Source organism: Ceratotherium simum, chromosome 12 (genome assembly GCF_057802395.1).
Source record: "Ceratotherium simum simum isolate JZ-2026a chromosome 12, ASM5780239v1, whole genome shotgun sequence".
NCBI classification, from domain to species: Eukaryota; Metazoa; Chordata; class Mammalia; order Perissodactyla; family Rhinocerotidae; genus Ceratotherium; species Ceratotherium simum.
In genome coordinates, this window is record NC_141911.1 from 69,296,630 (window position 1) to 69,323,823 (window position 27,194).

Genomic DNA, 27,194 nt, shown 5'->3' on the forward strand with positions numbered 1-27,194 from the left:
GACAAGGCATCTGCTGCAGGCCCAACTCGATGAAGTTTCTGGACACCAAACTTCTTTGTAGGGCATAGAGAAGGCCCTACCAACTTCCAAAAATAAAACACAGGTTTCATACTGAGGACAAAGAATCAGAATGGCACTGGAGTTATCACTGGAAGCTGTAATATAATGGAGAGATGCCTCCAAAAGCCGAGGAAATGCTCTCCCTTCTTGAGTTCAGTAAGCAGCCAATGCAACCAAACTACCCAACCCAAAGTCTTCAATCATCTCACTCATAGACGTAGCCCCCAAACCTACTGGAAGAGGTGTGCTACCAAAGCAGTGAGTAAACCAAGAAAGCTCTCCAGCTATCAGGATCTGACAAGAGGGAGGACGACAGCGAGGGGAGAACACACGGGGGCAGCTGAGCAGCGGACAGGGAGCAGGCAGAAGCCCCAGGAAAGATCTCCTCGTCACACAACTGAAAGGACTTCCAATGTATACGGCGATGGATGGTAAGTAGTCTCTGGGTGGTGAACACGATGTAGTCTACACAGAAATCAAAACGTAATGATGTACGCCCGAAATCTATGTAATGTTATAGACCAACATTACCTCAACGAAAAAAGAAAGAAAGGACTTCCCAAGAGTTTCAGGGCACTGAGAGGAGATTTACACAACCGAAGGGAAGTCCCAGAGTGAATTATGGAGAGGCCCAAGGAAAATTAAGCGCAAGTGTGTGTGCTTGCACATTTGTACACAGACCGACAATTTTTAACTTCGGGCAAGACACATCTCGTACAGGAGTTTTCTACGGGCCTCACCTGTGAATGGCACTATGTAGTCACAACAAGGTAAACTCCAACTACAGAGCTAGCTTATAACTTCATGGAGAGAATGAAGAGACGAAGTGCGGGGCAGGAGTGAAGACAGCTAACTCCTCGCCTTCCACAGAGGTCAACAGAAAATGCCGGAAACTCGATATCCAGGGACAGCAGTATAAGCATATCACCTAGGGTCATGAGAGTAAACAAAACCTTTCAGCTACAAAAGTGGTACGTGCTTGCTTTCAGGGAGAAAGGGAAGCTTGCTTTTCACAGCACTCTGTGTAACTATTTGACTCAATGTATGCACATATGAATCCAATAAAAACTAAATTATAAAAACAATTGGTTTTTTCCTTTACTTTCTGTATGGCCTTTCCAATAAAAAAGCTCAACTTTTAAATTCCATAAAACAGATAGATAAGATGGAAATTATATTAGATATAGTTTTCACTGTTCTAATCAGTATTTTAAAATTAGATTAGAAAGGACTTAAACTATAAGCAAATAAAAGCAAAAGGAAGCCAATTACAGAACAACAACAATTGTAAGCACCTTACTGTTCATAGAATACTTTCAAATGTACCTCTATTTTCACATATTTCCAAGGTCGTTTTATAGGTAAACAAACTCAGCATCAGAAGGTTACTAACTTTCTCTTAGAATTAAGAGAAAAAAAAAAGACTTATGATATTACTCTTAGCATAATTCTAACAGCCTTTCTATAGAAAATCTTTTAAGAATATTCCCTTGGGGCCGGCCCGGTGGCGCAAGCGGTTGGGTGCCCGCTCCACTGCGGCAGCCTGGGTTCGCCGGTTTGGGTCCTGGGCGCGCACCGACGCACTGCTTGTAGAGCCACGCTGTGATGGCGTCTCATATAAAGTAGAGCAAGATGGGCAGAGATGTTAGCCCAGGGCCAATCTTCCTCAAGAAAAAAAGGGGAGGATTGGCAACAGATGTTAGCTCAGTGCTGATCTTCCTCTCGAGGGAAAAAAAAAAAAAAAGAATATTTCCTCCTCACCAAATAACAAAAATTTGATCACTGATATGAATGCATCTTAATTGAGGAGTACTTCTACCTACTTAAAAAAAGAAACACTGTAGGGAGCCCACCACCAGATAAATTGGTTGATGGTAATTTCTTTGGATCTGTATCTAAGATATGATATGGCAGCTCTGAATAAAGGCCACGGCTAAGAAAGAAATATGAGGACTCCTGCATGATCAGGCAGATGGACGAAAGTCAGCCAGGTAAGTAATATGTACTGAGCACCCATGTGCCAGGTACTCGGCCAGGCTCTGAGGACACAAAAGGGACATAATCCCTGACCTCATAAACCCTACTGATCAGCAGAGCTGAAAGAAAAAAGAACACCATCAGAAATGTGCTGATTTCAGTAAGTGGCAAAAGTGGCAACTAAAGCTCACCCAGGAATTCATCTGAGCTACACCAGAGAAGAGACTCAATTCAATACAAGAGTCTGGGTCTATGTCTGTTTCCACCTCCCAGAACAGGAGACACTGACTAAAACGAGGGTTATTTGCAGAACTCAGCCCATGATGCCTAAACCTAAGGGCCTTCTCCACTGCTTTAAACTACAGCAAGCGAGGTGAAGGCTGTGGTCCCCAGCACAGGATCCGGGATCCGTATCTGAGGGAGGGAAGCACTTACTGAGGCTCCAAGCACTTCCTGGGCTGCAGTGACCCAAGTGTTTTCTGCAGATGGGCTGCCTTGAAAGTTATTCCTGCAGGGGAGAGACATGCCCCACACAGATAATGGGCTAGACCAAGGAGTCAGACAGCTCTGCCCTGCCTTCCGACAAACAGGGTTCTCTGGGAGCATCAACCTACGCGTTCACACAAGGAGGAACTCATTGGGCCAGGCATGGCCTTCACCTTGAGGCAAAGAAGTGACTGAAGACCTTATACTTTAGGCTCTACCTTCCAAAGAAGTTTACGAGGGCAACAGCAGCTGTCATTTGGGGGACTGTCAGAACAATGCCCACATGTACACTAAAATAACTTCAAACAGCACAATAAATTCACTTAAAGGAGGCAGCACTTAACTCCTGGGAACCTCACTGGGTCTATTTCTCTGTTCACTACACATTTCTACACTTTTCACCCCAGCACTGCTGTATCAATCAATGGTTTTCACAGCATGTTCCAAGAAACCTGTAGAGGTGCCCCACAAACCTGGTGGGGATGGCCAGAAGGAAAGAGCAGACAGGCCCGAGTCTGCAACCCCAATGCCATTTAGCACAGGTGTCCATCTTACCTGCTCTGTATTTGGGGTTCCATCCAAATACTGCCCTTGAAAACAAGATTCCACTCGTTACAGTTGAAAATCTTTTAATTCTCAGTTGTTTACACCTTGTTAGAGTCCTGATGGTTTACCACAGTGGTCACAATAAAACAGGGGAGCAAATAAGTTGGTCACAACAAAATAATTCTAAAAACTTTAAAAGAGCAATGTTAAAATGCAACTTTACAAACTCACTTTTTAAAAAGAACAGACATAAAGGGGCACTTGTTAAGCTAATCAGAAAGTCAAATGTGAAATTCTAGGACAGATAAGTATCTGGATCAAGAGAGTCTTCTAATTCAATGTTTCTCCTGGATTATCAGAACCAGGTCAGAGTATCACCTTTTAGAAAACATAAATTCACCAAGGACTTAAGGAATCTCATGTGAGAACCTGAAATGTAACTGAGAACTGTTATGTAAGCAAGGGTACAGCTGCATTATGGAATATTATGTAGCCATAAAAATTATGCTTATTAAGAGTTTTTACTAATATACTAATAACTGCACAAATCTATTAAAAACTTTGATTACTTTGGTGTAGTTTAATATGAAATTTCAGTATTTTCATTTGTACCACATATTCAAGATTATAAATATTCTCCTATATTTTCTTCTAGTACTTCCAAGTTTTTCATATTGAGTTCTTCAAATCATATGGAATTGATTTTGTGAATGTATAAAGTACAAACTTACACTTCTTTATTTCTCCAAATGGATAATCAATTATCCCAAAACCATTGACCAAATAATCTACCCTTTTGTTACTGGTCTGAAATGTCACTTTTATAATATACTAAATTGCCATTTATATACAGTCTGTTTCTCTACTCATTCTTCTATTCCGACCCCTTCAGACATTCCTGAATCAATTCTACACTGTCTTAATTACGATAGTTTTACACAAGTCCTTTCTCATTGTTCTGTTTCAATATCTTGATGATTCTATTCTTTTCCAAATGAATTTCAAAATTAGTTTATCAGGTTGCATGGAAAATCTTATTGCACTGACACTATAGGTTGGTTTATTAATCATTCTTTATATCCCATTCAGTTCCCACAAAAATAGAGAGTTACCAAACATGACACGCACAACTTAAAACAGATGTTAAACAATAAGAGCCGGGAACCGGTGGCATAGGCTATGGAAGCTACCGTGGGGAGCCATAAACCTTGGCCCTTGTCTTCAGATAGGCATGAGAGAAAAAAGGTCAGCCTGACTCACTTCACACTTATTACCTGACAGAAAGGCATCAGTTTGTCAGGAGAGGAATTTCTGCTAGTACTGAACTAAGAAATGTAACCTTTCATGAGGATGAAAATACAGACGGAATCTTCAATTTTGGGGTGTGGGGGTTAAAACAAGATTTTCCTTCACCTGGCCATTTCCAATATCAAACTTTGCTAAAAGCTGATAATTTCAGCTTCAGAGTACAAACATCAAAAACTCAACAGGTAACACAGAAATGTCAGTTTAGCTGACACAGAGTAAAACACAGCTGAGTCGAGGGACTCCCACCCCAAGTTCACACTCATCGAGTCGCACTTGGTTGCCTGGCTGCGGCCCCAGGAAACACCATGGTGACCGGGCGATTCCCATCATCACAGCAAAAGAGAAACGCACAAGCATTGGCTGCAAATCCCACCCTCACTTTGATGTGTCCTCCTTTAGCATGAACGTCTCTAAAGACGAGAAACAGACGACACATTTTTAAGAGTAGGCTTGCCAGTTCAGCCACAACTCCACCCGGCCCTTCAGTCAAGACATTAAGGTGAAAAGACCGTCACAAAGTTGTGATACGGCTTCCATGACTGCACAGGTGAAGGTCACTGCCAAACCAAGTAGGTTTTGTTTTTTTTTTGTGAGGAAGATCAGCCCTGAGCTAACATCCATGCCAATCCTCCTCTTTTTGCTGAGGAAGACCGGCTCTGAGCTAACATCTATTGCCAATCCTCCTCCTTTTTTTTCCTTCCCCAAAGCCCCAGTAGATAGCTGTATGTCGTAGGTGCACATCCTTCTAGTTGCTGCGTGTGGGACGCCCTCTCAGCATGGCTGGACAAGAGGTGCATCGGTGCGCGCCCGGGATCCTAAGCTAGGCCGCCAGTAGCGGAGCACGCACTTAACCACTAAGCCACGGGGCCGGCCCCCAAACCAAGTAGTTTTTAAAAACTAACTCCTGAAATGACAAATGAACTCTTTAGATCTGTCCCTTAGATATCAGATGTAACTCTTTAAAGTTTCTGTATTTTGGATCATAGTATAGCCATTAACCACTTAGGATTTTGCTTATAATTATTTCAAATCCACCAAATGAAAAATAGCAAACAAGTTTTCATTTCTACTGTGACAATGTCTTCAGTACAATAAATGCAGAAAAATTACTAATCACAACAACTGAGAAAGAAATACTTCTGAATTTGATTCATTAACAAAGCTTTCAGTTAGGCTTATTATATCTTTTCTTTTTTTTTTTTTTTAAGGAAGATTGGCCCTGAGCTAACGTCCGTTGCCAATCTTCCTCTTTTTTCTCCCCAAAGTCCCAGTACACAGTTGTATATCCTAGTTGTAGGTCTTTCTAGTTCCTCCATGTGGGACGCTGCCTCCGCATGGCTTGATGAGCAGCGAGTGGGTCTGCGCCCAGGATCCGAACCTGCGAACCCAAGGCCGCTGAAGCAGAACGCACCAACTTAACCACTATGCCAGGCCAGCCCCATATACCTATTATTTTCATATGCGCATTTTTCTGAGAAAAAGTTAAGATTATCGTCTCAATAATTATGCAACACTTAAAACACAGCTTTATAAATTAGTCATCTAATCACTGTTTCTTATTAAATCTAAAACTCTTGTCTTTTAAGAGGATACTCTCATTTCCCACAAACTTTTGTTTCAAGCTTCTTGTGAGAGTCATTTTTAAAAAGTTGTATGTTCTTTTATGGGGATTTGGTTATTTCTTCTCTCATCTAATTGCCATTTTCAGTCAGATTTTAAATATTTTTACTTTGACTCAATCTCTGAACAAATTTAAAGTTGACTACAATATACACATCTCTTCTAGGTGGCAGTGGTGAGGATTTTTGTACTGACTCGAAGTTGCCTTTGAGTGAATTTAAAAGTCAGCTCCCCTTCCCCAGATACCTCAGTGGCCATCTGTCAGAAAAGCATCACAAATTTACCCATCCACAGTGTCTACACGTGAACGTACCTCTCAGAGGTAGGACCCTTGAGTAAGTGCAATGCCTGCACAACTCTACGTGGTGGTCCTGCTTTGCTTTAAATGTGAGGTTTAATCAGAGTCCCAACAAATAAAATATGCTGTGGAGGAAAAACAGAAATCAAGCCCAGGGGCCGGCCCTGTGGCGTAGCGGTTAAGTGCACGTGCTCTGCTGCTGGTGGCCTGGGTTGGGATCCCGGGCGCGCAATGATGCACGGCTTGTCAGGCCGTGCTGTGGCGGCATCCCATACAAAGTAGAGGAAGATGGGCACGGATGTTAGCCCAGGGCCAATCTTCCTCAGCAAAAAGAGGAAGATTGGCATGGATGTTAACTCAGGGCTGATCTTCCTCACCAAAAAAAAAAAGAAAGAAATCAAGCCCACACTTTGAGTCTCTAATCCAGAACTACATATTTCAAAGTACAAAACGTCAGTATCGCACGTGGGCCCTGACCAGAGAGAATGCCTAGTCTAATCAACAAGCAAAGATCGTAGGGAAACCAACGCTCTGTCGAACGCAGCCCACGACAACAGGGGACTCAGCGTTGAGTGGCTGCCCACAGGGGAAAGCAGGCCAGCAAAGGGAGGGGGCTGTGAAGGAACGAGGAGGCGGGACCCCAACGGGCAGCATCTGGATACACAAACGGAGGACGTGAAACTCGGGGACCTTCAAACAGCAAGCTGCTACTTGTCTTGTTCATGTGTACCATCCAGGAATTAAGAGAATTCCCTCCTTGGAATTCATCTTGGGCTTGCCCAAGTCTAGTTGATGGTTTTCGTGCTCTGAGAGAGGAGAAGTCTGGGGCAGTGCGGTTTTCTCAAAGTGTGGGATTCATGACCAGAGGACCTGGATTTAAGTCCAGGCTCCAAACTAACTCACTGTGGGAACCATTTAGTCAGCCTTTCTGGGCCTCACTGTTCCAGGTATAAAAGAGTAAAACTCACATGACAGGGCTGTGTAGAAATTACAGGAGGTCGTGTGTACAGAAAGTACTTTGTAAACTTATAGGTAATGTTATTCTTAGTGAGTTATCAAATTTTCACACATCAACCATCTTAAATTCAGATTTCAAATTCAGATTTTATGTTATTTTAAGAGCACTTAATTTAAAAGAATAACTTTAAAATTTAAGACACTGGACTATTTTCTTTGGGGATGAGGAGAAATTGACTGGTTTTAAGTGACAGGAGACAGCTATGTACTAGTTTAACTAGAATCTTGCTACAGAATATCCTGCTGACCCAAACCGTCTTTTGAAGATCCCTGCCCAATATTTTTGGATTATACGAAGTCACACTTGACCACTGACTGACTCTGCAAAAAATTAAGGTCTCCTTTAAGTAAATGATGTTAATTAACTTAATTCTCTCTTTGAAAGACAACTGTTTCTTTCAGAGAAAAAAAGTAGTTTATTTGGAATTTACTCAGCAGTTTATTTGGAGATGTTTGAAAAAGGCTTTAGGAAACTTTATACTTGTACATCATAAACAAGTTTCCTCGTGAAACTGGTTGGCTAGGTCGTCTTCGTGGTACACTAAAATTTAATCTCATTGCTCTTACAGAACTCAAGTATCCATTTCAGACTATGAAACAATCAAGTTTTAGTAGTGTTGGAAGCTCTTCTTCAACTGAATCAGCATAATCAAAGCCTGAAAAGATACTCTCATAATTTTTTTTCAAAGTAAGAGAGCAGAAAGCTCAACAACAAAGGGGACTAGATGTTGGGGGTGCAGGCCTGAGAGGCGACAGGCCGGGTTTGAGCCTCAGCGGCTCCCTCAGTTGACCAGTGAGTAGGGTCGGGTGGGCAGCCACCTCCCAGGACTCAGTGGGGGGGACCAAGCGAGCTAAGGCACAGAGAGGCAGTGTCCAGCACGTGCTATGTATTAACTGCTATTATCAATCAAATAAAGGGAGTGCTGACCTCAGTAGCTGCTGGTATAAAGAAGAGAAGACAATACTCAGAGGCTTGACTTTGAAAAAATTAGCTTCTTCATTAAAAACGATTTAATAAAGTGCCTGAAGTCTTAACCTAGACCAGTAAGACTGAGAACTTTGCAATTTCAGTTTTGGTTTTGTTGTTGTTGTTGTTAGGAATATTAGCCCCGAGCTAACATCTGTTGCCAAGCCTCCTCTTTTTGCTGAGGAAGACTGGCCCTGGGCTAACATCAGTGCCCATCTTCTTCTACTTTATATGGGACGCTGCCACAGCATGGCTTGACAATCAGCGCGTCCGGGCCTGCGAACCCAGGGCTGCTGAAGCAGAGCTCGGGCACTTAACCACTATGCCACCGGGCAGCCCTCTGCAATTTCAGTTTTAATGAATGTTAATCCCTTGATGTGGTATATATACACAATGCAATACTACTCAGCCATAAAAAACGATGAAATCCAGCCATTTGTGACAACATGGATGGACACTGAGGGTATTATGCAAAGTGAAACAAGTCAGAGGGAGAAGGTCAAATACCACATGATCTCACTCATTAAGTAGTAGATAACAACAACAACAACCAAACACATAGAGACAAAGATTGGATTGGTGGTTACCAGAGGGGAAGTGGGGAGGGAGGAGGGCCAAAGGGATAATTAGGCACATGTGTGTCATGGATTGTAATTAATATTTGGGTGGTGAACATGAGAACATGATATAATCCATGCAGAAACAGAAGTATAATGATGTACACCTGAAATTTACACAATGTTATAAACCAATGTTACCGCAATTAAAAAAAATGAATGTTAATGCTCAAGGAACAATAAGAAAGCAACTTCTGAGTGACTATCTGGCTGGGTCCTTTGACTCAGGGTCGCTCCTCCCCTCGAGGTGGCCTTGGGTCCACCGCCCCCCAACACATACCCCCCACTACTAGCCCAGATGCAGCACCATCCCTGGCGGTCCCCCCACACACAGCTGAGAACAGTCTTTGTATATCATGTCAGCTCCCTCTAATGCCCCTCATCCAATGGAGCCGTCTGTCTCCTGTCGGCACTCTGAACCACACAGTCACTACACTCTCACCAGCGGTCAGAAGAGCGCCCACATCAGGACATACTTTGTGCTTTGAGTATTATCTTTGTTTTCCTTTGCCAATTTGATAGGTTAAAAAAAAAAAGGAGGGCCGGCCCCGTGGCTTGGTGGTTAAGTGAGCGCGCTCCACTGCTGGCGGCCCGGGTTCGGATCCCGGGCTCACACCGACGCGCTGCTTCTCTGGCCATGCTGAGGCCGCGTCCCACATACAGCAACTGGAAGGATGTGCAGCTATGACATACAACTATCTACTGGGGCTTTGGGGGGAAAAAATAAATAAATAAAATCTAAAAAAAAAAAAAAAAAAAATTAAAAAAAAAAAAAAGGAAACTAGGGGCCGGCCCGCTGGCACAAGCGGTTAAGTGTGCGCTCCGCTGCTGGCAGCCCGGGGTTCGCCGGTTCAGATCCCGGGTGCGCACCGACGCACTGCTTGTCAAGCCATGCTGTGGCGGCGTCCCATATAAAGTGGAGGAAGATGGGCACGGATGTTAGCCCAGGGCCAATCTTCCTCAGCAAAAAAAGGGGAAGATTGGCAGATGTCAGCTCAGGGCTGATCTTCCTCACAAAAAAATAAATAAATAAATAATAATTTAAGAAAAGGAAAATAATCTCTATTGCACTGCTGTTTTTGCATTTCTTTGACTTTACATGGGCGCCACCAAAAATAGTGACACTATTTTTCATATGTTTATTAGGCATATTTAATTTCCTTTTCTGAGAATCGCTGTGCCCTTTGCCCACTTCTCTACTGAGATCTTAGTCTTCTTCTTATAAGTTTGAATGATCTTCATATATATTTGTAATTTGGATGAATGAAACAAACACCTACTAGACTTAGCTTAAGCAAGAAAGAGAGCTTGCTCTAAGGACATAGGACGTCTCTCATGGAACCTCAGTGGAAGGATCCCACTAAGTCTCGGGATGGACCAGCACCAGGGACTGGCGGGTCATGTCGAGGTTGGGAAGTCCTCTTGATCCCTATTTCATTTCCCTTTTCTCCGCACATCAGCATACCTCTGCTTTATCACTACAAAATAATGTTCACTGCCTCCTGGTCCACGCGGTGGAAAACAATCATCACCAACAGCTCCAAGCGCACGACTCCACTATGCAAAAGTGCAGCCAGCAGAGTCGGCAAGCTAGACCCGATGCCAAATTCCTGGTCAGGCAACCAGCTGAACGAAGGTCACGTCCTAATGAAAGGGCCAATTCTGCAGTAGCCATGTATTTAAGAGTGGGGAAGTCACCAGAAAACGACACTAGCAGAGACCACAAAGGAATCTACTAAAGTCCCAAAGCCAAGAACATTACTGTGCTAAAATATAACAATAGCAGCTTTAATGGTCACTGTTGTGCCTATGAAAGACTTTTTCTAATGTCTAACAGCTTTAAATAAGCAAGATAACTAAAAATATTAAGCTATTCCATCCTAATTCAGTTCCAAAGGTACCATCACGTAATAGAATTTCTCTCCAAGAGAGGGTCACCTTGACATTTCCACATAATCGCAGGTGTCACAACTGCTGATGACAATGTTTAGTCACTGGCGCAAGTTCAGACTTCACTAAATGGTGGCACAATCCCACTAAATAGAATAAACTAATTAAACTAATAAACTAATTAAACAAGATGGCCTGGATTCATTATGAAGTGATTTCATATGCAAAGAAGGGCTATAAGCTGTCAGCAGAGCACCCGTGCTCAAGCCCAAATGGACAACAGTTATGAGCAGCACGCCTGTGTCACTTCCAGGCCAAACCTCACAGCACACGTCCAAACCCAAACCTTTACAGAAAGAATCTCATAGAAATAAAAGGCTAAAACACAAACCACCCCAAATAAAGAGTTATTACTCGATAAACAACGCAAAGCTTTTTCTTGGTGGGGATGGCAGACGGTAAGGTCATCAAGGGACGCACAGCAGTTGACTAAGTTTTAGCTATGGGTTTATCAATGTCCAGACTCCAGCGGTTCTGACTTTGTGATTCGTATCAAAGACTGTGTACCTAAGGGACCCGACAGAACATCAGCAATAAAAGGAAGCTTAGAGGTCACCTCAGCTGACCTCCCATTTGACCTGGACCTGAGCCAGGTCCCAACCACCCCGCTCAAGCCTACTTCCCGGCTTCTCAATAACCACCCCTTCCCATCTTCGCAGTCTAACTTCCTCCTGCACTTACAAAAATTCACATCATTTTTTGGGATCTCTCTGTCTTACCTGTTCCCTTTTGGGTTGGAGTCTCTGCTCCTGGAACAGTCAAGTGCTGCTTCCCTGACTTCTGGGATTTCTAGACTATATTCAGCACTGTATTCAAAATCAGCACTCCCTCACCAGTGCCCCAGCCCCGGTCTGGCCTCTGGCCCCCAGCCCACCCTGGCCAGACCAGGTGGCCACGCCTACGAGTGCAGCTGCCACGTCCAGGTGCTGCACAGGTGTTGCTCCATCCTTCCTCGGACAGCTCTTTACTGCCTGCCGGCTCCAAATTCACCCTTTTTGACTTCTCTGTAAAAATGGATCTGGGCCTTTTAAATATTTTTCCTTTGCTGGTTGGCATGAAAGTTTTGTTAGTTGGGGGACACTGGAGAGACACCAACAGAGGAAAAAGGGTTTTGCTTCCCAGCTCTGGTGTGTTCATTAAGCAGGTTCCTACAGCACAGCAGCCTTCTCCAGGGTCTCCTTCTCTAGCTTCTGCCTGAGTTCTTCTAGTAACCTAAGAGTCTTGTACTTTAAGAAGCAGTCTATCAGTTGGTGAACAGCCAGAACATATACAAATAATTTCTTAAACTGAGCCGGACTCTGCCTACCTATTCTGCCCAATCTTAGGAGAGATTTCCGTGCTCTGAAGCAACACAGGATGATAACTTTCTTTCATGATATCTTCTCAGATATTTGAAAACGAGTATTCTGCTTCCTCTTTGCCTTCTTTTCACCAGATTAAAAATATCCCTTTAATCATCTCCTATATAAATCCTCAACATCTTAATCGCCTTCTGGACACACCTCCCTCCCCACCAGCTCATCAGCATCCCTTCTAAAGCACTGCCCCAGTAAAAACACATAATGCCCCTGACGCAGTCTGACAGTCCTGATACAGGACCATCACGTGCTGGGATCAGGACGCTCCATTTTCCTTCAATCAGGAGCCACACCAGTGTTCTGGAAACCCAATGTTCTTAGGTGGCTTGTGGGTCAACAGAAACTCCTAGATCCTTTGCACACAACTAACTACCAAGCCGGGGATTTACTCATCCTGTACTTTTTTCCCCAATAAGGGAGACTATGCCTTCTTCTAGCACTGCTAAATTGGTTTTCTTTCACTATTCTTAAAGCAATGGTTGATACACGCTTATCAAGCCCAGATTAATCTGCTGTGGTATAAAATGAGAACAAGAAGCCTCCAGAAAAAGACAACCCCACAGGACCTAGGACAATCTTTTATGTTTCAACATAGCCAGGCACAGTTCATATCTTAATATGTTCATATCAGTGATAATAATATTATACATTTCCAATTATATTTATTATCTATTACATATTACATATATATAAAACAGCCCTTTGGACAACTCTTTCATTGAAGCCTTATTAATGTTTCATGGACAATTAAATATAGTGTCCAAGCTCAAGGAATTTATAGGTATCTGTGGTAATCTAGACATTTCATGATATAAAAAAATAATTACACTGAAATACATGAAAAGCAATGGGAAAGGAAAACATTCCTAATACCTCAAAGTCCATCACAGTAACACATTTAAGGCTGATCAATAGTGATACCCCAGCCCGACAAAGTAAAATTAAAAAGTCTATGTATAAGCCAAAAAGATGTGATTAAGTAAATCATGTGGTAAGCAGACATTACACAAGGTCATATTAACAAGTCTCTTTCTGAAGATGCCCTGAACTGCAGAGGGTCAGTCTCGGTATTACGTCATATACTAAGATATCTAGTCTAAGACACAGTTTGTTAGCATCTTTCAACCACCTTAAGTATCTACTTAAGGTTTCCTTTTTTTTAGACCATGTTTACAACAGGCTAGCCTACAAAATGCCACTAAATTCATATGCTAGATATGCATGATACTTTTATAACTCTTACTATTGCTCCTTTATCTATGAATCACCACATTCCTCTAAAGGAAGTCCTTCTCTAAAACCATCTTGTCAGCACCTTTTCTCACCTGGATTTCTTTTCCTCCTTATCAGGTGTCATCACATGAACTTGAATTCTGGCCTCAAATTCTAATTGAACCATTAGAATCTATTTTTCTCTCCTCCTCAGCGTAGAGTGTACAAGTGTGACTACCCCCTTTCTATTAAGTCATAGCCCAGAGGGCAGCTTATAATGAATCCAGCAAGGTGTCAAATGTTCCTGTTCTAGCCCTGACAAGTGCTGAATTTCCACCACTTCCTTTTTAAGTTTTCTAGGGAGAAATCAAGTTTCCTTGTTTTTTTGTTTTTTTTTTTAAAGATTTTATTTATTTTATTTTTTCCCCCCAAAGCCCCAGTAGATAGTTGTATGTCATAGCTGCACATCCTTCTAGTTGCTGTATGTGGGACTCGGCCTCAGGATGGACGGAGAAGTGGTGCCTCGATGTGCACCCGGGATCCGAACCTGGGCCACCAGCATTGCAGCGCGCGCACTTAACCACCAAGCCACAGGGCCGGCCCTCAAGTTTCCTTGTAAATACCTATTGCTGGGGAACACATATAAACAAAGCTCAACAGAGCCTGGGAAAGTCAGTGCCCACAAAAAGCAAAACTGCCCTGTTTCTGGCCAACGGGACTGCGGCAGAAACAGCTCCGTGTCCACTAACATCATTCTGCCTTCCACCACAGTAATCAGGTTTTAGCTGGAATGTGGCTCCCAGGCAAGACTACATCTCCCAGCCCCCTTGCAGCTCAACGTGGCCCTCTGATGTATTTAATAAAGCAGTCAACGGAACACAAGCACAAGTGTTCTGTGACATCTCCAGGCCTAGCCCACAACAGCCTGCAAGCCTGAAAACAACCTGCGACGTTCCTTTGACTTTGGAGACGACATGTTGACGATGACAGAGGACCTGGTCAGCTTAGGGCCCTGAATGACTGTGTGGAGCAGAGCTACCGCTGACCTGAAACGTTCACCTCAGAACCATCTCCCGAGAGAAGAAACTGGCTTAAAGAATACAGACGTTTAATCACTGTGTGGGCCTTTGTTTCAGCAACATAGCTTACTCTAAGCAACAGAGATAAAAGAAAATTCATTAAAAAAAAAAAAGGTGTGAGGAAGGAAAAGCATATACATACTTACTGTAAGGTCTAACACTGGGTTCAGATGAAAGACACACGGTACCCCTGGTTTAATAATTCCAAAGAGAAATAAACCTATGGAATAAATACCTGGGCTAGTGCATTCACTCTTGAACATCCTTACCCAAGTCTTCACGCATCACGTCACCTCTCCCATAGGAATTAGAACTCACCACTGGACTGTGCTTCTTCCCGACTTCAGACAGCAACTCATTATCTTAGTCCCAGCCGCCCCACTCTCTTCCTGCTCTCCTTCCCGCCAGGCACTGTGGCCTCATGGTTATGTACAACCCTCACTTGATGAAATCCCTCGACATCCTCACATCCGTCCTCTTGTTTCCCGTTGTACCAGTTCCTGTCAATCCAGCTCCATGTCCAGTAACCATGACTTTGCGATTGGTCCTTATTAATGTACTCACTTATCTCATCCCACTGTACACATGCCGGATTGCCACATCCAGACTCATCTTCTACAACAGCATTTCTATTACTACTGCCAAAATCTTGGCATAGAGTCTACAAACCAGGAGTTGGCAAACTACAGCCTATGAGCCAATTCTGGCCTACTGCCATTTTTGTAAATAAAGTTTACTGGGACACAGTCACGCCCATTCATTTATGTATTGTCTATAACTGTTTTCACACTACAATGCAGAGTTGAGTAGTTGTGACAGAGACAATAGGCTGCAAAGCCTAAAAAGTTTACTATGTAGACCTTTCCAGAAGGAGTTTACCAACATCTGGTATAGACCAACATCATTTCTCATAAAGACGAGGACAGCCATCCTCTCACACCACATTCATTTAGCACCACTACAAGCACCTGTACTAGCAGAATAAGAAACACAAAGATATATATGCCCAAAGATGTAAAAGATACAGTACCTGTTCTTCAGGAATTACAAAGTACAGAGAAAGAGAATATTCGTGGGGGAGGCAGGCATGCTGGTAAGATAGACAAACAAAAAGCCCTAATACCAGGGAGTATGCAAACACCAGATGAGTAGTAAAATGAGTGAACTACAGGCAGACATAGGAAGGAAAGATGATTTCTATCTAGTAATCAGGAAAGCTGTTATTTATGGAAGTGGTGAAGTCAAAGCTGGACTTGGAACCAGGAATACGATGGGTGCAGACAGCAGGAGGTAAACTGTTTTGCTTTACAAAACATTATGTCTACGTATTGGCTGTTCTTTTATTTCTGGTGCCAACCACGGGTAACCATGCTTGGGGCTTCTGGAATATTGCTTCCTGAGATTCTCCAACAGCAGCCGTCTCACACCGTCTCTGCGCTCCTGCTTTAATCTCGGCACTCAGAGACTTCAGGCTGGGCTGGTCCTCCAGCGGACACGATAGGGCACAAGCTAAGCTGCTATAACCAAGACCTAAACACACACGGGACTCAAATCAGAGAGATGTTTGCTTTTCTAGTAGGTAGGCAGGTGGGGCTGAGTAAGATGACATTAAGGTCATCCAGGGATCCAAGCCCCTTCTATCTAGTTGTTCCGCCATCATCCAGAGGGTTGCACGCCTCCCCATGGTCCAGGCTGGCTTACCCCTTCCACATGTGCATTCCAGCCCATGGGAGGGAGAAAAAGGTAGGAGAAATCAGTTTCTTAATTAAGAATGTGAAGTAGAAGTTGCATTTCCATGTCACGTGGGATATCCAGAACTTGGTCTCACGAGGGCAGTAAAGAAGGCTGAAGAATGCAGCATTTAGGAAAGGTCCAATACACCAGAGCCAGAGGGCAGGGTTAGTTATGCCTGAAGACACAGGCTAGGGAGTCATAGGATTTCATGAATCTTCAACACAATCCATCCCCAATTTAATTTTCTCATGCAGCGTTTCCCGAGTCGTATTCTGTGGACCACTATTCTGGGAGAAGTTATTAGGAAAGCTGTGGAATAAAACAGGTCTGCAACCAACCTCTATCCCACTCTCAGATAGTCTCAACGCCCATTCACAAAATAAAGGTCTCACAAATTTGTAGCAAAGGAGCTCATTTAACTTGGTATGACTTGGGCCAGAATTCTTCAAATTTATAAGAACAGAGAATTTGTTCTTCTAGAACATCTATTAACATCCTAGGAAACAATGTTCTGCAGGATATCAGTTTGCGTCAGAGTTTAATTTAATAAACATAATTCCTACAAGATTCTAATATGACGTCTAAAACTCTAACCTGAGCCACATCAAGGACCATGCCTCACAGGGATACTTCCCGCCGCCTGATCAGAGTGCTCACTAGACCCCCTAAACCCTTTCAGACCCCACTCTGCTCGTGCCCTTTCTTCCCACCCCAAATACTATATGTCTGCTAGACCCTCAGCCTGCTCAGAGCTTAGCCGAAATCTCATCTCTTCAGTCTCTAATGATGTTCCTTCTCTGAATTCTTTTAGTATTTATTGTCTCTGGTATTTATTTGTTCCTCATGAGCCAAGTGGTGAAAGAACACATCTCTCTTTTACGTGTAGGTACACCTTGTCTTCCACATAACTTTTAAGGATCTCTTGTGGGAGCTTTCAGACTTAGCATGAGCCACCCAAACTCCTCCACTGAGATCTCAGGGCTTAGAAAAAAGGCAAAACCCACTCTCGGGGCAAGGGGAATATGGGCAATCAAAATATGACAGACCAGGACTTGGCCGTGAAAGACTGAGAGCTGACAAGTGGTAAACACACCTCAGAGCAGACCAGCCTAACCAGGATGGGGGAAATGGAAGCCAACCTGTGGCTACAACATTCGTAGGAATCCAGCCAGAACCAGCTCCTGGAGTCGGTAAAGGGGGAGCATCAGAAGCAGCTACAGAGGCTCCGTAGCAGCTGGAACCCCTGTGACCATCCTGTTCATCCACCCTGCCCCAAAAGGCCAGAAATACTGGGACAAAGGCCACAGTCCCTGCACCAACCTTCCAGATTTATAAAAAGTCCCTATTCATATCAAAGACCTCAGATTCTACGCTGCACAAGTAAAACGGATGAATGACAACCACTGTACAGGGTTATGGATCCAGCATCTGAACAGATTTAGCTATGCACCCTGTGGGGCCTCCCGAGACCAGCTCGCAGCACTTGGAGAGCAACGGATGACGATCCTACTGCTGGCAACTCCAGCTCCACAGGAGAGAACGCCCGCTTCCGGAATGGCAATGAGGCCGTTACAGGAAAGGATCTGCATGTTTCCTAATGTCAAAATTCATATTCCTTTTGTGGGGTTTATTTTCCAAAAAGTTAATTTTATACTTTGCCCAGGAGCTGTATCTTATGAACATTTTCATAATCGATTTTTAAATTAATGTTTTAAATTATTTAAGTTTTAACGATTAAGCTTTTAGTACTAACACTAATCATTTTTGGCAATCACAAAACAGCACTTCACAAATCTAAAAACAACATGATCTAATACTCCGAGAATGCCATTTTAGAAGAGTCCTTGTCTACAGAGATAAGTGCTGCCTTTCCCACATGTGAAGAGCCATCCTAAATCAACACCACACTGTACAACAGCCAAGAAAATACTTATACACTAGGCTGTCCTTACAGAAGTTATGTTTCATTAAATTATGTTAATTTATATCCTTTAAAAATCCTGATGTGAAAGTGTATCTGAAATAAAGCAATTAACCAAACTATGACTTTTGACAATTGCTTTCTTTTAATAGAAAGTATAATACATATAAGATTATTTTGGTTAATTTTTTAAAAACTTCAATTATTCCAGGCTCATATCACAAAAAGTAGGTAAGAATGCTTCAGGGGTTCCCCGGCTAGATTAAGTGGAAAGGAGTAAATGGAGCAGGTAAGGCCTGAGGCGGGCACATCATTAAGGAGCTCTATATAACATCTGGTTCTTTATCACCCATCCATTCATTCATTCCTCTACCCAACAAGCATTTATTATGCACCTACTGTGGCAGGGCAGAGCCAATCAGAAAAGAGGAGAAATAGTTCTGACCTCAAAGTGCTGAGAGAATCCAGGTGGGAAAGTCACGTGAGCACAGCGAACCACAACGCAGGGGAGAAGGAAGGAAGTGCTGTAGGCACCGTGGGGCGAAAAGAAAGCGTCATGACTTCTGCTGGCAGAGACCTCATCACAACCGGGGTGGATGGGTACTGGAACTCAGGAGGGCGAAGAAGGGAGGGCGATGGGAGGGAGACAGTGCTGCCTGGGGAACACCATAAACATGGAGGGATACATGACAAGCCCAGAGAGGGGGTCCTAGTCCAGCAGGCGGGACCGCAGGGGCGTACGGCACACAGCTGGAACAGAAAGTGGGACTGGGGGGAGGAGGCCAGAGCATGGCTCCTGGATCAACTGCAGCTAATGTTCTGAAGCTTGCTTACCTTGGTATCACTAATAACAAACCCATAAAAGGGTATTTACAAGGTCAAAAGAAACCATACTTTCTCCTGAAAAGAGAAAACTGCTTTATTATACATGATCTGAAATATTCCCTAAGCAGAGTTGCAGAAATGAGTTATCAGACTATAAACTGTCACAACAAACATCCTCTGGCAAGTCTTAGAGAGCAAGTGCTATGTTGATCTGTTTGCAAAACATTCTCTAAAACAAATGCTTTTTCAGGTTTATGGTCACATTACTGTCAGTCTCTCTAATAAAAATGCACGCTTGTGTTCCAGCTGTATTACCGGTGGAAAGAGCAGCTATTCATCTCCTTTTAAAACCCCCTCTTCAAATATCCCACTCAGCCTACCAGGGAAAGTCATACAGCAAAACCAAACACAGTGTTTAACAAAAGAGAGAGAGAGAGACAGAGACAGAGACAGACACACACACACACACACACAGTCATAAAAAACAAAGAGGATCTGTCAAAAAGAATGACACCTTCTTCCTTCCTCTAGCCAGGTTCAGGGCATTTATTATTTACTAAGAGGTTGAAAATAAGCTAATTCATCTTTAGGTCCCAGAAATGTGATCTGAGCAACATATTATAAAAACACTCCCACTACAACAAAATAACTGTGAGTTCCCAGTGGAGGTGAATTTAACAGGATTACCACCTGGGTCCATGGCAGTTTTACAAACCAAACCACCTACTCAATCTAGTAAACAGCGTTAAGAGCCTCAGGTAGGACTCATCCTCGTGGGGTGTCCCTTCCCTCGAAGACTTTTTCCTCCGGAAAGGTTGCCACAATAAAGCTTTGAGCACCATCAGTTTCTTGATCTGAGGGCCGACGTCTTACGTCCCTTCTCGTTTCTGCTCACAGGCTATAGGAATTTCAACTCCAGCTCCATCTCTCGCTCTCCTTTCACTGCTACCTACTTCCCGTCCTCAGCTCTGTTCAGAGGAAGTCTCTTCAACTGACTCTGTTGACAGCGCAGATTTCATACATCATTTCTCACCAATACTGTGAACCCTAGATGGAAATCTAATTATCCCCTAAGAGAGCTGTCAGACAAACGAGCCTGGACTGCAGTGCTTCTATACCCTTTACGGTCAACCTGTATGGGAGGAAAACACGACGTAAAATCAAATAACACCATTATGAGTTAATGAAATAGGAAACTTGCAGAATAAAGAGACTGACAAGTAGTTGAGCCAAACTATATCTCAACTCAGGTGAGGCTAGCGGAGGCAGCAAGGAGGGAGGAAGACTGAGGACAGGTGAGGGTAGGAAGAAGCAAAGGGGAGGAGAGAAAACCACTCCAGTGCACCCACATTTCTTTGTCAGTTCCACGTGTCAGTTACACTCAATTAAAAAAAAGCGAGAGAACCATAGCATCAAAATTAGATTTTTACAGCAACTCAATTCACTGCAATCAATATTTATTGAGCACTTTCTATGGGTGAACCACCAAGGAGACTGAGTGAGCAAGAAAGAGACTGGTTTGCCACATTTCCACAATTAACTACTCAGAATGTTTGTTCAGGCACCAAAGAGCTGATTTTTAAAATTTCTTAAAACCTTATTTATGCCTCACTTTTTCCCATTAATAGATGATTAAAGAAAAATGGGTGATGATATGAATGGAGGAAAAAATGAAAACAGAGCAGATGAGACCATGAGTGCAGGAGGTACATAAAATGCATGTCACAAGGTCTTTCACATTTGTTAGGAAGTGGGTCGAAAACCTGACCCTAAGCTTCCTGGCAGCCAGTGCACAGAGAACACCACTGGCTATCCACTTCACCGGGCATACAATAAACCCGCATCCACTCGGGAGGAGCCCAAGTCTAACACTACCATGTTTCCGAGGGCTGTTTCTTACAAGGTATGCCAAGCGGGAAAATGCAGTAAAAATGTATTGGGGGCGGGGGTGTGTCCCACACGACACAGTCTAAACACAACCCAGAGAGCAGAGAGCTGGTATTTGTTTAAAAAAATGGGAAAATTAATACTGTGGTAAATTAAATGAGCTCAAAAAAGAAGATACTTCTAGAATATGGTTGAGATAATGCTGTTTTGTTTATTATCTGCTGGTTTACAGCCTGTAGGTTAGCTCAAGACATCTACGATATAACAGTCATAGTGTTCTAATGCTGGACACTCTTGAATAAGCAACATTTCACAGATGAAAAAGCTGGTAATGACAGAATGAAGAATTAGAGCCAGACTTAATCTATTCTATTCTGACATGCTCGTGCCATCAAATAAGTTTTCATTTCTTTTTAAAGGGAAAACCGATATTATAACGACTAGGTAAACCTGCCACTCTACCCCTGCCTAAGATCAGAGGATTTTTCAACCATTAAGACAACCACCCTGACACTGACGATATTTTACTCCATAGTATATTTACATCCCCTGGTGAATAACAAAACGGCAATTTTAAAGATGGAAAGGGCTTTTGAGACCAATTAGACAAGTCTCCTTGTTTTGAAAAGCGGTAAAACAAGCCCAAATAGACTGAATGACTGGCTAAGTTCAGGGAGTGGAGGCAGGGCCAGGTCCCACTCACACGCCCCACCCGGCCCTACCACCAGCTGACTTAGCCGCTCACAAACACGTAGTTTCTATAGCTAGTACATCAACGAATATTCAGCCTCAGGTTTTCTACCTTAGTTTCATAGGGACCTCATTCAACAAATATTTATCTGCCAAGGTACAAAATGATTTCCTAGCCTAGAGTTTGCTGTAAAACAGCACTAATACAATTTTTTTTTAAATCTAAAAAAAAACAAAACGAAAAACCCAGCACTAATACCTAAGTGCTGGGCAAGTGCTAATGTTTAATATTTAATAGACTGGTCTAGAATTACTCTGAGACCAAAGCATGAACGTCTTTTCTATAGTGTAAGTACCATCACCAACACACAAGCAGCCACTCCCCTCAGGAGAGAGCTCTGACACCAGCCTTACAGAACACAGCTCGCCAATGACAAACACCAGGGGCAGAACTGTAGGGAGGTGTCAAACAAGAATGACATGCAGATTATAGTCACAAGACGAAAACAACAATTTCTAAATTCACATTTTGAGGCAGGATTAATACATGTATATGCTTTGTTTCTAGAAGTCAAAAAAAGCACACTCAATACTTAAAGTTCTCTGCAAAGTACGCTTACTTTTTTCTAAGTTTTAAACACAGCTTATGTAGGGACTCGATGCTGTACTAGGGCCTGAAATCATATCAGGGAGTTTCTCAAACTAAGCAGCAGAAAACCCAAATTAAGAAAGGCACGAGGCACTGGGCCAAGGTTTTCTGTTGAGAGAGAACGCGCCAGGCACCATAATCACTCCAAGCTGCATCCTGGAGAACAGGAAGGCAGGCAGTAGCCACGGATCACCCTGACAACCATGCAGCCACAGGGCTGCAGACAAGCAGAGATGCTGGCACTGGACTGTGACTGTGGACACCAGGCCACGCCTCGGCCCAAGGTCATACAACGTGCTCTTGCTCCTTTATACTCCAGACCACACGTCGTCTTTGAAAACCAGTTCTGCTACACTAAACATACCCATGTTGACAAACTTGCTTCTTCCACCCACAAAACACTGGCAGACAATTACTCACCTACCACATGGAGGATGAGAACTGCCTATTTTTCAAAATTCCTGAATGCTCCTCTAAGGCCCACTCATAATTTCAGAAAAGGCCAAATATAACTGGGAACACTCACTTAAGATACTATTAATGTCAAGTCCTTGCAAGCTAGGATTTTATGAGCTGTCAGGTCGCAAACATCACTGGCTGGTTTTTTTCCTGCTGCTTTCATGGGCTCTAGGGGCCTGAAGGTTTGCAGCAAAAATATATAGAAATAATACTTGTCTTTAGTCACAGGACTTTTCATATCAAGTGGGGCAACCACAAAACAGTGAGACCTTAGAATGAAAACTGTCCCTACAGCCAGTTAATTTGATCTGCAGAAAATGGGTTAGTAGTCCTAGCTAAAACTCCTAAGCAGCCAGGATATTTGTCAGTTTTTTTATGGTACGATTTCAGAGGCATATAAAGAAGCAAACTCACAGGCCTGTCTTTATTCTTTTAGGGGTCTCTTATCAAATAAGCAAAATGGAAGCATTTCCACTTCTCAAGTCCAGCAAATTGACTTAATAGCATGGACAGTCAAGACTTAAAACACAACTCTGCAAATTAGAAACAGTCAAACGTAAGGCTTCTTAAGATGATCACCTAGAGGCAAAGGACTAACTAACCACTGTTCCCCTATGATCAGGCCTAACGAGCCCTACCGTGTAATTTTCTCCTTCTGAAGGAGCACCCACATTCCCACTGGGGCATGCAATGGCAAGACCCTGGAGAGCACCAGATAGGAGAAATGGAGACAGGGCCTTTGAGTTGATGATCAGGGAAAAGCCAGCCAGTCTTGGGATGCATAAAAATTCCACTCAAAATGTTAAATGGATTTAATACAAAACTGAATCAATCACTTATGTTTAAGTGGTGTATGGTGAAGGGGGTTCCTTCACTATTGTATTGGGTTGTTTTACTGTTTGGTGTATCTTTGACTACTCTAATAAAAGTCTAATCTCACAAAGTGGAAAAAGCCTGTCTCTAATTATTCTATTGTCTACCACTTTACATTTAGTCTGCCCCTTTTCCTAGATATTAGTAACAAAATGCCCTTCCTCATTCTCTTTCAAACATTCAGGGAAGGCATCTAAAAAACGCATTTCAACATTTCCTCCATCAGTGCCATCTCTGAAGCCCTGAGACACTCGGAGAGAGTAAAAAACAGGAAGTGAAAGTGACAAGATGATGGCATCGCTTACTTTCTGCTTTTCTTTCAAACTGCACCGCTAAAAGATAAAAAAAAAAAAAATAAGTATTTTTCTCTAACAATCTGAAACTAATCTAATGGGGGGGGGGGGCGCCAAACAAAACTCGGAATCACCACCGGAACCGCACACGCCTGGAAGGCTCTTTCCCAAGGGCCGTCTCTCCTCATCGGGCTCAGGGCAGGGCTCCGGGCTCCCGCCAGGCTCCCCCGCCGAGCCCCCTGCCCATCCCCGGCCCGGCCCCGCCGAGCCCCCTGCCCATCCCCGGCCCGGCCCCGCCGAGCCCCCCTGCCCAGCCCCGCCCCGCCGAGCCCCCCTGCCCATCCCCGGCCCGCCTCCGCCGAGCCCCCCTGCCCAGCCCCGCCCCGCCGAGCCCCCTGCCCATCCCCGCCCCGCCTCCGCCGAGCAACGGTTCGGCCGGGCCGCGCGCGAGTGCGTCGGGCAGCTGTTACTCACCAGCACACACTCGTGATCCACCCTCTCGGGTCTCGGAACAAAGCGCGAGTTTCCCTCCCTCTTCAAAGGGAGGTGCTCGCGGGTTTCGGGACGGAAATCTCCCTCCGGCGACAGCGCACCCGCGGGCAGCCTCTGCCCGGCTCCATCCTTGCCCACCCCCCGGCCACTTGGGCCGACGGCGCAGCGGCGCGGAGACCACACTCGGACCGCGGTCCGCGCGGAGACCGCCTCCCGGGTCCTCCCGCGCAGCCCGAGGGCCCCGCGCCTGCCCTGCGCCCGCCCCGGGCGCCCCGACTCCGGACCCCGCACCACGTCTGCGGCCCCCGCCACCTGGGGGCCCCCGCGCGGAGCCCGAGGCCCGCAGACGCGGGGAGCTGCCGCCGCCCCTCCCGCGCCCCCGAGGCCGCCCCTGAACTTCCCCGGCGCCCGGCCCGCGCCCGGCCGGCTGGCTCCTACCTGCGGCGTCGGCGCCCGCGGGCGCGCCCGGCCCGGGGCTCCGGGGGGCGGCAGGCGCGCGCGCCACGGCCACGGGCCCCTCGGCAGCGGCATCTTGCGGGCGCCGGGCTCCGCACCCTCGGCGGGCAGGCTCGTGGGCGCCGCGCCGCCTCCTCCCCGCGCGGGGCGGGCCGGGGCGGGCTCACGGGAGGGTGTGTCCCCGTCCCCGCGCCTACCCCGCGCGAGGCGGTTTTCTCTCCTCCGACCAAAAAAAAAAACGCGAGTGACCCGCCCTCCGGGTCTGGGGTTTCGAGGGCAGCGGCTGCTCGGCGGGCGCCCCTCTTCCCGGGAAGCCCCTTCTGGAAGGAACCAGAGCGCGCGACTCCGCCCTGCGAGCTGTGGATTCCAAGCCGCCTGTTCGTCTGGGCACTGGCGCCCCAGGGCGGTCTGCCCCAACCCACCCGCGGGCGGCGCGCGGGGGTCCGGGGAGGCGGATGGTCTCGGGACGGAGCGAAAAGGGAGACTCGCGCCGGCCGAGGCTCGCGCTTGAGCGCGGTGCCAAGCAGACGGTCACCCAGGCCTACCTCTGCGGGGGGTTGCTGTTCACTAGATGGTGGCCCACCAGGGCTCGTTGGGACAGTCCCCACCGAGAAGCCCCCAGCCGAATTGGCTTCTCTTTTAAAGCACGTTGTTAATTGAAGGCGCCAAGGAACCAGAAATGTCTTCCCAACAACTGAGAAATCCAATGCTTCGTCTTGGAGACTTTTTGCTTATAAAAACAAACACAAACCTTTTAAGAGCAACCTAATCCAAGCTTTTACTTGCTTACAACGGAGTTGCTAGATAAAATACAGGATGCCAAGTTAAATTTGGATGTTAGGTAAACAAATATTTTTTTAGTGTAAGTATGTCCCAAATATTGCATGGGTCACACTTTTTAAAAAATGAAATACTTGGAATATACTAAATTATTTGTTGTTTATCTGGAGTTCAAATTTAATTGGGCATCTCGTATTTTTATTTGCTAAATCTGCAAGAAGCTTGAGTTAATGAATGGAAGCTGGCAAGCCATGCAACAAGTGGCAAATCTCCTGATGAGGAGCTCCTTTCTTTATTGGAAACAGATGGAGGTTTCTATGATAGCAAAAACTTTGTTCACATTAAAGACTGATTCATATATGTTGACTAGTATCTGCATTTCAAAATGCAATTGCCTGGGACAGATAGTGACACATTAATATTAAGTCCACGTGAAGGTAGTTTACTTTACCCGAGTCCTTTCCTTCTATTAGCTAGTGCTCCAAATGAAAGAAGAGATTTTATTTTGGCTGTTGTGGCTACTGCTACAATGAACGTAGGAGTACAGATATCTTTTTGAGATACTGATTTCATTCCCTTTGGTTATGCACCCAGTAGTGGCTGGATCTGTGGTAGTTCTATGTGTAATTTTTTGAAGAACCTCCATAGTGTTTTCTGTAACGGCTGTGCCAGTTTACATTCCCACCAACAGTGCACAAGGGTTCCCTTTTCTCCAATAACCGCGATAATGGAAACAAACTAAGCCGCGATAATGGAAACAAAGTGTCCATCCAGGGATGAATGGATAAAGAAAATGTGATATATAATTATATATCTATTATATATGCTCTATTATGTATATTATATATAATGGAATATTATTTAACCATAAAAAGGAAAGAAATCCTGCCCCTTGTGACTATAAAATATGAACCTGGAGGACGTTATCCTAAGTGAAATAAGTCAGACAAAGAAAGACAAATACTGTATGATCTCACTTATATGTGGAATCTAAAAAACTCAAACTCATAGAACCAGAGAGTAAACCAGTGGTTACCAGGAGCTGGGGGGGTGGGGGGGGTGGGGAAAATGGGGAGCTGTTGGTCAAAGGATATAAACTTTCAGTTATGAGTAAGTTCTGGGAATCGAATGTACAGCTTGGTGACTATAGTTAATAACACTATATTGTATACTTGAAATTTGCTGAGAGAGTAGATCTTAACTGTGCTTAAAAACACCAAAAAAGAAAAAGATAACTAGGTGAGGTGATGGATGTGTTAATTACCTTGATTGTGGTAATCACAATGTATACGCATACCAAGCCATCACACTGTGCACTTTATATACACTTTTGATGTGTCAATTATACCTCAATAAAGCTGGAGAAGAAAAGAAAAAGAAAGAAAGAAAAGAGTTTTATTAGTCCATTTTGGAGCACAGAATCTGCCCCTCCACATCACTGTAATACATTTTTTTCTGACAAGTTTTTGGCTACATTCCATTTAATTGCATTTTAATAGGACAACAATTTTGTAATCCTTTCTACAGAGAGAATAGAAAAGGTAACTGTCTTTTCTCTGGTATGTTGACTTGTTTTACATCATTGATAGTTTAGAAAATTGTCCCTAAGCTTTACCACTCGCTGTTGGTAATGTCGTGTG

The 27,194-nt window shown here is 44.4% G+C and overlaps 1 protein-coding gene across 1 annotated transcript in view; it reads right to left on the bottom strand.

Annotated features, from left to right (window-relative positions):
* The window catches only part of MCUB (mitochondrial calcium uniporter dominant negative subunit beta), a 95,686-nt gene extending 70,754 nt beyond the window's left edge, over window positions 1-24,932 (bottom strand). The window contains exon 1 of the mRNA XM_087437744.1: window positions 24,757-24,932. Within this exon, the coding sequence (XP_087293870.1) occupies window positions 24,757-24,849 (93 nt within the window). The 5' untranslated portion in view covers window positions 24,850-24,932. The remainder of the gene's footprint in view (window positions 1-24,756) is intronic.
* Between the last annotated feature and the right edge of the window lie 2,262 nt (window positions 24,933-27,194).